We start from the raw sequence: 13020 nt of genomic DNA on the forward strand, positions 1-13020 counted from the left end.
TACGCAAACTTGCTAGCAGGGAAACCAGATGATATGGACAAGTACAGTGAAAAGTGGGCAGACAAGCTGGAAGGCGAGGTTACTTGGTTTAAAGAGTCACTGGAATTAGGGCAAACTCTCCTCTGTTCAGCACCACTGCTATCACAGCAGTATAAAACCCTTTACTCATTGCACTTCACCCCTGCAAAGATAGCAAAATGGGGGGGTAGCGTAGGCATTACATGTCCAAGATGTAGTTCCCTTGATGCAGACTTAATACACTTATTTGCTGTATGCCCGCAGATACAAACAGTGATAAAAGACATAGAGAAGTTTTTTGATGCAACCCTGAATATCCAGATTACCTTAAAACCACCAGAAATATTGCTAGGGATAGTCACAGATACTAATGTTAATCAGAGGGAGTTTATTTTTGTCGCAATGGCAGTTTTTAGGCTATGTATAGCCAGGGCTTGGCTGGACAAAACCCCCCCAGCAATGCAAGTTTGGCTGTCTAATCTTTTATCAACTTATAATTTGGAAAAAAATATCTACGTCCGGAAAGGTAGAAAAGGGAGGAGATTAGGGTTAAGGATATGGGACCCCATTATAAGATGGAGAGAGGGCTTGGGATTGAGGGATTAGGCTAGGAAAGTTTGGATGAATATATGTGACATTTGCTGTATTAATTTGTGTTGATATTAATTTATTGTAATATGTAGGATGCTTTGATGAATTTTGTGTATGATGTAATACGCTATATGAATTTAAATGTAACTTTGGAGAATGTACAATGAAATGTGCGAACTGTGCAATGGTGAAAATAAAAAAATATTTAAAAAAAAAAAAAAGAATTTTGAAAATTGTCTGTAAATACCATCAGGTCTAGAGCCACCTTTTTGGTCCATTCATGATGTTTAAAGGGCGTTATTAAGCTATAATTTCTGAGATTACTTGCTAGGGGCTCAATGTAAAGATTAAAAAGTAGCGGTGACAGCGGGCATCCTTGTCTTGTTCCTCTTTGAATTTCAATGTTTTCAGGGACGTTCCCATTGATTAGTATCTTAGCTCTTGGTTTTTTATATATTTCCTTCACCATGCGACTAAAGCTCTCCCCTAGGTTGTATTTGCTAATGGCTTTGTTCAAGAATGTCCAATTGACTCTGTCAAATGCTTTGGCAGCATCGAAGGTGATTATTGTTAACCGCATGCGCGCTAGCGGAATTCTGCTCCTGTGCTGAGTTTTTTAAAACCGCACTTTACATGACGAGCTGGGCTCGTCATGAGCGTGCGAGGAGGCTACCTCATGACGAGCCCAGCTCGTCATGAGCGTCGAAGGGGTTAAAGGTGTTTTTTCACAAGTGGCTATATCTATTGCAGAAAAGAGTTCACGGGTTATCTCTTGTATTTGTCTTCCCTTCATGAAGCCCTTTTGGTCTGAGTTGATCAGTCTTGTCATTACAGTTGCTAACCTCTTTGCCATGATCTGCATGAAGATTTTATAGTCGCAGTTCAGCAAAGAGATAGGTCTGTATGATTCACAGATTAGCGGGCTTTTCCCTGGTTTTAAGATGATGCTAATGGTTGCATCATTCCAGGAGTCAGGGGTTTTATCATGACCCTTGTAGATTATATTTAGTAACTCTGTTATTGGTGGAGCCAGGGTCTCTCTCAGGTTTACATAGAACTCGTTGGGTAGGGCGTCCGGGCCGGCCGCTTTCCCTTTTTTCTGTCCTCTAATCACATCTCTTACTTCTTCCAGTGTAATTTCCTCGTTCAGTTTTTCCTCTTCTGGTAAGGATGGGAGTGGCTGGAGATCTAGATAGTTTCTAATCTGTTCCTCAGTAGGGTTTATGTCCTCATTGTATAGGTTGGAGAAGAGGTTTACGAACTCCTGCATTATTATAGTATCCTCAGAGCTTGGTTCTATTTGGTTGTGTTGTTGGATGCTGGATATTTTGTTTCTGGTTTGATCTGTCTTCATTTTCCACACCAGCATTTTGCCGCATCCTTCTATATATTCATGGTTCGATAGTTTACTGGCTTCCCATTTTCTCCTCACTTTATTCTCAAGGAGGTCAACTAGTTTCCCTTTTAAATCTTGCCTCTCCTTTTCTAATACTTCTTTGATGCCTGGGTTGTTCTCAGTTGCTATTTGTGAGTCGAGTAATGTTATATCTTTTTCCATGTCTCCTATTTCCTGCTTCATAACTTTGGACCTGTAGGCTCCCATACTTAACAGCTTTCCCCTGATTACTGCCTTGTATGTATCCCAGGTGACTTGTTTTGAAGTGCCAATTTTGTTGTCCTCGAAGAAAATGACTGTCACAACCCTGAGTTCTTCTGTTAATTGTGGGTCTAGCAATATTGTGCGATCGACCGTCCATCTGGGTTGTGTGTTGTTATTTGTCATTTGTAGTGTTAGTTGAACTGCTGAATGGTCGGACAAGTGGGCTGGCAGATGCTCTATGCTCCTAACATTACTTAGTAGACTTCTATTTACTAAGAAAAAGTCAATTCTTGATTTGTGTCCTAATTTGTTGTTGTGAAAGGTAAAGGGCTGTCTTTTGTCGCCCTTTTCCTTCCACATATCCATCAGGTCCAGGTCCTTTTTGTAGTTGCCCAACCACTTCCTCATTTTGGGTAAATTTGCTTGTCTTCCTGGGGGGGATCAATCTATTTTAGGATCTAGTATTATATTGTAGTCGCCCCCTATTATTATTGGGGAGGTTGTTAATAGAAGTTCTGTACAGAGTTTTTGTAGGGGGGTTGGGTCGTCAGAGTTTGGACCGTAATAGCCTACTACAGTGAGAAAATTGTCGGATATTCTTATTTTAGTTATAGCCCATCTTCCTTTGTTGTCTACTACCTTGTGTTCGATCTTGACTTTGAGTGATTTAAAAAAAATTATTACTATGCCTTTGATATTGCAGTCTTGGTTAGTACAGACATAGGTATCGACCCAGCTTAGGTTTTTCATTATTTGGTCCCATTCCGCACTTAGGAGGTGCGTCTCCTGTAGTATGATTATCTCACTATCAACTTCCTTAAGATATTCACGGATCCTCCACCTTCTATTAGCTGTTCTAAGTCCATTAACGTTCCAAGAGAGTACTTTACATTTTTTGGAGTTTGTCAACATTTTCTTATGTTATGTTGGGGAGTGCATGCCCTAATTCATGTTTACAGGTCCCGTATGCTCCTTTTGATTCAATAATTGAGGATATTTTTTCTTTTTTTCCCCCTAGTTTGCTCCCCACGCGTGTTCTCTTTTTATTTTGTATTTGTGATTTTTTGTGAGATTCATCGTTACCCACCCTGAGGAAGCCTCTCTTCTTCTTTTTGGGCGGTATTGTTCGCCCTCTTTGAGCTCCACGTTTCGCCTAATTCGCGAGTTTCACCTTTCTTATTTTATGTTGCGGTCCGCAGTTGATCCTTAATTTGTTCTAAAAGAGTTTCGACCTCTCTGGGGTCCCTGATATTATGCATTTTGTTTCTCCACATGATCCTCAGGGCTGCAGGGAATTTCATTTGAACTGTGGTTCCAAGGGACTTTAGTTCTTGCATGTATTGCCCCAATTCCCACTGCCTGTCCTGGGTGGCTTTGGACATGTCTGAGCGAATTCTGAAAGACCAGTTGTCCTTATTAAAGGTGCCCTTTCTTAAGGCTTCACTTAAGATTCTTTCCTTCAAGGTGTAAGTTTTAAAATTGATTAAAATCTTCCTTGGTGTCTTCCTCTCTTTGTTTTTGCTGAAGGGGTCGCGATGAACTCTCTGTATGTCTTCTGCCAGATTAGCTTCCTTGGCCCAAGGGAAATACTCTTCCAGGAGTGAAACAGTGACATTTTTTATGTCCGTCCCTTCCAAATTCTCCGGAACGTTCAAAACCCTCAAATTGTTCCTTCTCGCTTGATTTTCTAGTGATTCGAGTTTCTCTCTTATGCTTCTGTCACTGTCTCTTAAAGATCTAATCTCCTTTTGGTTAGTTTCCACTTTTTTATTGAGAGCCTCTACCACTAATTCGACCGCTGTCACTCTTTCTCCTAGTGCATTTAATTTGTGATACCTCCTGAATCTTACTTTGGTTAGCTTCTGAAACTGCAAATTTTTCTCTCATTTCTCCCAGCATTTTATCCATAAACTTCTCCATGAGCATCTCCGTTTGACTTAGGGCGTGGTGGTCTTCCCTTAAGTTACCTGCTGGTTGTTCAGCGGATTTTGCCATAGTGGGGCCTCCTGGTACCACAGCTTGTGGGCCTGTGTGAGTAGCTATCTCTCTCTCTTTGCTCATGGCCCGGATTTTAGCTTCTGGTGTTATGGCGTTAGGTTTCACTCCAGTGGGGGAGTTTATTTTTAGGATAAAGCCTGCGTTGAGAATTGCAGACTTGTTCTTATCTTGCAGAGCGGGGTGATCACCCTTCGCTTGGACCTGCTGCTGGACTTTGAAGAAGGATCTCAAGGAGGGGGTCACTCTGATTTTTTTCTCTGTCTGGTCTTTTACTGGGTCTTTCCCTTTTGCTGCTGTTTTGCCCTTTGTTTTTGGTGCTCTGGGTTAAAGTCCCCTTTTGGCTTCCTTTTTGTGCTAGGGGCCACGCTTTGTTTTACGGGGGGAGGAAACGCTGTTTGGAAAACTGCCTATTCCTAAGGCAGTAACTAGATCTTGTCCTGCTGCTGTCTTCAAGTTCTGCTAGAGGTGCGATTCGTATTGAGGGGATTTTAGTCTCCCCACCTCCCCTAGCCTCCAAACTTGCGTGCGGGGCTACACCTTCTGCCTCTATTCCACCCTCTACTCCTGCCTCCTTAGCAGCACTAACTTGCTCCCTCCACAGCCCAGGAGCAAGTCTAGCGTGGCAACACCCTCCCCTCCACTCTCCCCAAGTACCTTGTTCATGGGCGTATGTGCAGTCCTCAGATCAGGCCCGGGTGAACTGAAAAGCCTTTGCCTCCCTCTCTCTTACAGCAAAACGCAGCAATCGGCCAACTTCCATCTCCACCAGTTTAGGAAGATCCAACGTCTTCTCTCTACCAGTCAATTAGGATCTGCAGCTCACACTCTGGTCATTTAGAGAATAGTCACAGAAAAAATGCCATTCTAGCAGGTCTTCTCACATCGACTATGGCTCTCCTCAAAGTGGTCTTTCAATATACAGCTAGGCTCATTGCTGAGAAAAAAAGATTTGAAAAGATTTCCCTGGTTTTGAATGAACTTCGCAAGCTACTACCGGAGGTGCAAGCCAAGTAAAACAAAACAAAAACAAATAAAATCAGTGGCAATACCTTCAAAGCATTACATTTCAATAGATCAACTTCCCTCTCTAACCTCCTCACACCATCTGGAGGCAAAAGACATTAAAAAAGATTTCAGTAACACTGAAAACTCCAAAATAAAAATCTTTGCTTCACTGGTGCGAGGGGAGTTTCTGGAATTATTTGCCTCTATACCGGACAGGCCCATTAAATCTTAACATTCAATAAGGGCTTAAAAAATTACTTATTCAAGTCTAACCTCAGTAGATAGAAGCTACGCACCGCAACGGTCTACTAGTAGCAATTGTCATCCTCGCCGCATGTTGGGAAAATCTGGCATCTCTGCTTCCAGCCATGTTCTCTTTGTTCACTTTTTTCTTTATTGACAGTTCTCTCCGTTTTCCACCTGTCTTCTGCTTTTGTTGCCATTTCCCCGTCCCCTGATCCCCTCCCTTCCTTACCCCCTTATTTTTGAGGTCATGTAAGTTACATGTGGCTCTGTTTACCGCGCTTCAATTCCTGTCATGCTGATAAAGCTCTGCATAAAAACTTTAAATACATAAATAGGGCACTGCCCATGGACTTTGGGCATGGACTTTTTTTTTTTTTTACAGAGTTTTATATATCGCGAACTTGACCCGAATCGGGTATCAGAGCGCTTTACATAGGACCAGTTAAGTTAAATTAGAACACACATTCATTTGTGCTAGGCAGGGGGAGATTAAGTGATTTGCCTAGAATCACAGGAGTGGAGTATTATGTAGTGATGCTGGTTAGGCTTTACTATGCAATGCTCTCACAATATCCCAAAGTTGGTCCTTGGATTCACAGTAATAAATCCTTAGCTCAGTCCTGGTAGTGTGGCAAACAGCAGTCAGGCATTACTAGAGGAACATGTGTTAAGCATATCAGAGTACCAACATGGACGATAAATAATTGACATGACTCAAAGGAAATATGACAACAATTTATAAAGATAATATGAGCTTAAGTGGACACCTAATGAACTCTGAACCACAGTGCTATTACATAAGGACCACATGATACTTGTGAATATGAGACCTACACTAACAAATGTTTTCCTATGTACATGTGTATATATCTATATGTCTGTACTTATACATTCTGCATTGTTACAGCCTAATTATGTGGATAGGCTCTAGCTTTCATGGCTACTTACATTCTCAGCAATAGTAACTTTACTAACCTTAAATTTTTATTATTAATTTTTATTTTTATTTTTACACTTTCCTTTACTAAAGTAGGTATAAAACCAATATATACTGTAACTTCAACCATTGAGTATTCACCAGCTCCATTCGTTAAAAACGTTTACCCTTATAACTAACAATTATGTAGTACTGAGGGTACAATAACTGTACCAATAAAGTTTTGTAAATTTAAACATCTTTGAAGGGAGTATACCTTTTCTGTACCAAAGCGCAGACATTAGACACCAAGCCCGCGTTATGCCACGATTTTACACAAAATGAATTTGACCTTCCATTCAACTCGCTTTATACTGACCGTCCTACAATCCATTCAAGAGAAAGATTCCACTACTGGATTAATCGCGGACAATTTGTAGTCGTATTTACGAACTACAAAAGCCAAAACTGACTGTGCATGCGTGTCCTAATATAATCTTTGCTCATGCGCACATCTTAACCAGGAAGTAGGACATCCCGGCGTCGCGTACTGCGGACGCGATACGCCTTTGGACTGAGACCCCCTAATGCTGCCCCCGTCAAGGGAAGTTTAGGTAAGTGTCATGGTCCTTACCTGTGAACACGCGAGAGTGACATCTGACTGCAATCTGCAGTAGATAGACGCACAGCCTCTCTAAAATTCACCCTTGTGTTTTCTCTAGTGCCTGGAGGACTTTGACTCCGCCATAGCGTGAGAGCTTAATCTGAACGAACAAGGTAACATCACGCTAGATATAATTATTGTAAGTTTAGAAGCCTTGCCGGTATATTGCTCCTGCTAAAGGTTTCTGTTACTAAATGCCCCTCTAATTTATTAATTTTTTCAGTTGCAACTGCGAATTTGAGCTGCTCCCTTGTGAACACAGTGAAAATACAGGGCAGCCTTCTATCGATCTGCTACAAGTATGTTCATGAGAGTGTCTCTTTTACCCTATAGAATTTCTTTAAATAACATAGCTGATGGCTGTATTTACCCTGGGAATCCTTTAATGTTACAGAATTCCTACAATTAATGTAAAGAGTCATGAAGTAATATGACTACAAGTCAGGAATACACTCTGAGTAAGCGATTTGGTTCTTTCTCCCTGATTTGTCTAAACAGCTATTATTTAAAAAGCTGCGCCATTGTAAAAACTTTGTCGTATATGAAAATAAATCGTTTATCTAAGCGCGTAATACACAGGTGTTTTCAAACCCCTGAATTAGTGTATACTATTGTGCATGAATTTTTTTCCATGCCACTGGGAGCACACACAAAACCACTTAGTCATAATGCGGCATATAGGGATCTTTCCTAATATTATTTACCTTATTACAGTCTCAGGAAGCTCCTTTCTGTCCTGATGATGATCTAGATTTATATAGATCGAAACGTCGTCGACTAAAACAAGAAAAACTATCCCTGTTTTATTGTATATATTTATGTGGATCTATCTTGTTGTTATGTGATGTCTTGTTTCACTTTGGTCACTAATGTCACGTCCTGCACACTGTCACTTATGTGAGCACCTGAAACTTTATCTATGAAAAACTTTTTCTATGAAAAACTAAAGTCATGAATAAATGAATATTGAATGAATTCCCTATATATTTAGCTCCTTAGCGTGTAATTACTAAACGCTTCAATTTTTTTTGATGGGATCCTGTTGGACATTTGTCGAACCATTGTTTGTTTATATACATTTGTTAATCCCAGGTTCAATTAATGGGGTACCCTTGTTCCTAAAACTAACCATTTATAAAGATAAAGCATATTTGTATATTAATTTAGGCACTAAAACAAGTACAATCAGATACACTTTGCAACAAACAATACCCAACGCGTTTCGGAGTTTCTTCACTCCATGGTCACGGGTTAGTTCAATGTGTCAACAACAAAACAAAGCTTTATTTCGATTGTGTTTTCAGATACATAGAACCGGAGTTATGGAGTTTAGAAAAAATAATAAATCAGAGCAATTCACTACAGTACAAGTTTACCATTGCGGTCAATGGGAAAAACCACTAGTGACAATCAGTCATTTTGAGTCGAAATTCCATGACACCCACGGGGGAATTAGGTGATTCGGGTCCCAGGACCAAGCCACAACTCAGTTACATTTTACCTTTCCCTAGAGGCCTGTGTGCAGAGTTGTCCTTGCTTTCCTTGGTACTGAAGCAAGAGAAGCGGGAGAGCTGGGTTTAACGCTGAGACGGTGCTGGGGAGGAAACTAATGCAAAAGTTTAGTTGAAGGTGCTACAGGATTCCCTCTTGTTGCAGCGTAGATTAAACATGGTGGTAACCGGACTGGTCACCAACAAACCTTGGGGGTGGTAAAGACTGGTAGATGATACTCCGACGTCCGGAGGAAAAAGGTAGCAGCCTGAAACTTGCTGGAGGTCAGGACTATGTTTTACAAAGTGCACTGGATGATCTACTTTTGGGCAATCCTACGGAGGGGCCGATGGCCAGAGAGTCTTTGGTTCCGGGAGTATATTTTCACCTGTAGGCTGCAGGGGACTAGTGCCACTAAGTCAAGGCAGTCTGGAGTTGCCTTTGGCACTCAAAGGGGTCCCTCTGTCTGGGGGAGATGGTCCTTGGTCCAGGATACGTCGCAGTCGTGCAGTTGCAGGGTGCTTGCCACAGGTTATCGTGCCTTTGCTTTGTGCAGGTCCTGAAGCCGCAGACTTGGGTCTCTTCTTTGTCCTTGGTTACAAGTCTTCACTCATCTTAGTTTCTGGTGGCAGAGGTGCCCCTTAAATCCTAGCTTTTGGGGTGTATGGGGTGTGAGTGCAAGTGGCCAAAGGGCCGCTAGCCCCAGCGGCTACTCCACCGCTTATGTGACCATATCGGGGAGGGTCACCTTTTCTACCCAGAGCCCTCTATTCTGCCACTTCCAAAAATGGCAGAAACCTTCCTCGGCTGTACAGACCAGGTAGCCCACCTTAGGGGGCGCGGCTATCCTTCTAGGGGGTGTACACCTTCAGACAAATTTTCTTGTCTGCCTGGGGGCAAATGGGCCTGAGGGCAGGGGGTGGCATCCTCCTTAGGAGGTAAGCCTGAGTGCATATCAGAGACGGTACATGCTTTGAAGTTCACCATGTTGATGTGCCTATTCACTAGCCATCCTGTCAGGGAGGGAGGTGCTACCTCCTTCCCAGTCAAACCTTTGTTTTCTGACCTCCTGCCAAGCAGTATGAACACTCCCAGGAGTCAGAGTCCCATCTTGGAGGTTTCAGCTGCAGGCTGCCAGCCAGGGCACAGGAAAGGTTGGGGCAACAAGGTGGGCAACATTTAAGGTAGCCAATGGGTGCATGCCACATCAACCCTGACATCAGAATCATGTCAGGGGTGAGAGGGAACGTTGTTTGATACAAAACATGACCATATTCGGCATTAGCATAATAGAACTGGCAACATTGGGGGTGCCCGGGTGCCAGTCCATATTATCCTACGGACCACTGATAGTAATCCTTAATGGAAAGTGGATATTATTGGGACATATAAACTTGCACTTATGTATCTATACCTTTAATATAATGCACCTTGCCTTTTGGGTGACTGGCATATATTAAAGATAGTGCTTTTACCTTGCCACTCATGTTGAGGGCAAAGTTGAGTTGGAGCAGTTTGCACTGTTCCTGCAGTCTGACATCTGTTTACTTGGGCCACAAACAGTGCTTCAGACCTGGTGACCCCGTTAACTCCCATGACCTGGGTACCCTTGGTACCATTTACTAAGGACTGATTAGGAGGTCCTTGCCAATTGGGAGTACCAATTTGCTTGCATTGTGTTTTAGGGAGACAGCACTGGTACCTGGCCAGTGTACTGCAGTGAACTTTCAGTCATAACCTTCTGCACTGGGTCAAAAAGGTGTGGACGTGATCATACAAAAAGGGCACTTTCCTACCCCACCCTCATTAGATATTCTGCTACAAGATGCGTTTCTTAGTGGATTTCCCGGAACCAAATCTTTTGCACTGAAGTGTGTACCACCCTGCTCCTATATGTAATACATGGTTGCCATATCTGTATTTTAGGACACCAGCATGGACAAGCATTGTGGGCTGGGTGGGTGGCCATAAGCTACAGGCAGTTGATGTGTCAATATAAACCACACTAACCCCAGCGGATCACCAGAGGAGAGACCCAGAGGCACAGGGCGCTAGTAGCTGGCCAGCCTCCAGCACAAAATGTTCAACACAAATGGGGCCACTCCCAGGAAAGTGACCAAAGGTGCTCAGAAAAAAGTTGTGAGTGTGAACATCTCACAAAAAGTGAAGGACTGGCCTCACACATCACCTGGTGTCATGCTTCATCATCGGCAGTCCTCGCCCTATAAAAACTCGGTTTGATAGAGGGCAGGATACACCTGACGACAGTGAAGCACTTGTAAACTAAGTGGGGGCCCGTGATCTGGGTTCGAGTCTTGGTAACGACGCCAAAAACCTCTTGTGATTCTGGGCAAATCACTTAATCTCCCCGTGCCTAAAATGAATGTGTGTCCTCATGTAACGTAACTGGTGATATGTAAAGCGCTCTGATACCTGATTCGGTTCGGGTCTAGTTTGCGCTATATAAAACCATGCAAAAAAAAAAAGTTTAATTTTAATAAGGTAGGCGACTGTATAGTATTAAAAAGGTGGACGTGACATGGGGAAATGTTTTGTCCCCTCACCGTAGTGAATAGGGTCAACATGTTTCTGCCTGGTGTCCCTTGGCATGGCATTCATCAGGACCTGTATCAAGCTAGCTCCGTTCTTACCAACTTCGTGGTGAGAAGGTTCCACTGGGTGGAGTGACCTTTGTCACTCTCCACTTCAGAGGCTCACAATCAGCCTGTAAGAAAAAGGAAAAAATACAAGAGAACCATAAACAGTAGGCTCGGTCACTTAACTTCATTCAGGACCACAATCACAAGAATTACCGTGCGTGGCTATATGTGTGTGACAAGTGACAATCATCTATGCACACACGATAAAAATGAGAGGTGTACTCTCTCATACCTTACCCAATAGCCTCAACCTACGTGCTACATGGGAGAAGGAATGGAGGGAAGGCCCCTTTAGTCAGACTCTGTAGGGTTAGAAAACAAATAACAAAAGTAGCCATGGTAAATATATACATCAAATATATATGAAGAAGGTCTGCTTGTTGTAGCAAGCATAACTGCATTTACACCACACTTCCCATGCACACCCTTACTGCATCAAAGTGCGCCTTCCGCCGTAGCACCTAACTGTGTCCGCCTCTCCTCCCCGACGATAACTAAACTGGGAGAGGGCAGGTTTTAAATAGTACTCCTAATTGAAATAGTGGCGGGAAAACGCAGTGATTGTTATTAATTGCCTCCATGGTCGTAGGATCCGCTGTCCTAATGAGCGCCAGTACGAGGATATGCCTGTTGTGGTGAGGAAAAATGAGGAGGAGTAAGGAGGAGGGAAGAGTGAGGAGGAAATAAGAATGACTGCTCGTTACTCAAGAGAAAGCCATTGCTGACCGAGCCTCAATACCCATGAACACCAAGTTGTCACTCACTTGAGAAATGATGAGCGCTGTGCCGTGTCAAATAATCATGACTCCCCAATGGCGGTTCTTTTTCTTCAGCTCTTAATGCAAAGATAGAGGTGGCAATGAGAGGACCTGTTGAGAAATTAAAACAGATCTAATGTAATGAACAATACCTTCAGTAGTGACAATACACAAAAAGTGAACTTGAAACATGCTGTCAGGAAAGAAGAGTGCACTACATCACAAATTACTGTGCCACACCTACATTTCAAGATTTTATCCCAGGAGAAAATTGTTAGGCAAGGCTACTTATTCCCACCACATTATTCTTTTTAGAATGGAAAGTCTCCTGCATGGCTTTCGAAAGAATGCTATCCTGTCCGATGTTGTTTGCTGTTATCCAATGGGGCTGATGTACAAAGCACAGGGCTGTAAAATAGCTGCGAAGCTGTGCATCAATTTGTTTGTGACTCGAGGCTTCAGTTTGCAATGCAAAGATAAATCTAAGGTTGTATATGACTCAGGTGACTCTGTTTTAAGTGTTATTCCACTTTATGTAACTTGTGACATCCCTAACAAAAGATCAAAACAATAAATATATGAGAAAGTTCTATGCTGTCAATCACATCAGTGTGGGAAATACTGCTTAAGAAAATATAGAATCAAATCTAAATATTACTCAAAATATTGCTTTGGATTCTCTAGACCAATTCTACACATAGAAAGAGTCAACAATTTAATATCATCTGTTAGTGTTCTGTGGTGACTTCCCAGTAACCACATATCTATCATAAAAGAACACAAGTATCACAGCGGATCAATGACTACAACCCTTTAATTCTACATATGTGGGATGCTAACATGGATATACATCTTGTTACTGATAACGCTACAGAGGTTGCACATTATGTAACTTCCTTCATTACAACAGGGAAAAAACAGATATTAAGGGGAGTATGGGAAGATAGATATGGTGAGCAAACCTTCGCAACATCATTTACAGATTTAGCCTACAAACGCTATCTTAACATAAGGTCAGTACCTATGAAGCATGGGGCTGTTGCGTAAGTTCTTCAAGCTTATATGGTAAATCA

General features: G+C 42.3%; 1 protein-coding gene across 3 annotated transcripts in view; it reads right to left on the reverse strand.

Annotated features, from left to right (window-relative positions):
• The window catches only part of LOC144828578 (zinc finger protein 567-like), a 548232-nt gene that overhangs the window by 460545 nt on the left and 74667 nt on the right, over window positions 1–13020 (reverse strand). For all 3 annotated transcript variants that reach the window (XM_078686893.1, XM_078686884.1, XM_078686876.1), the window contains exon 3: window positions 11954–12058. In XM_078686893.1, coding sequence (XP_078543019.1) covers window positions 11954–12058 — 105 coding nt within the window. The remainder of the gene's footprint in view (window positions 1–11953; window positions 12059–13020) is intronic.

The sequence above is a fragment of the Lissotriton helveticus genome, chromosome 1_1 (genome assembly GCF_964261635.1).
Source record: "Lissotriton helveticus chromosome 1_1, aLisHel1.1, whole genome shotgun sequence".
Lineage (NCBI taxonomy): Eukaryota > Metazoa > Chordata > Amphibia > Caudata > Salamandridae > Lissotriton > Lissotriton helveticus.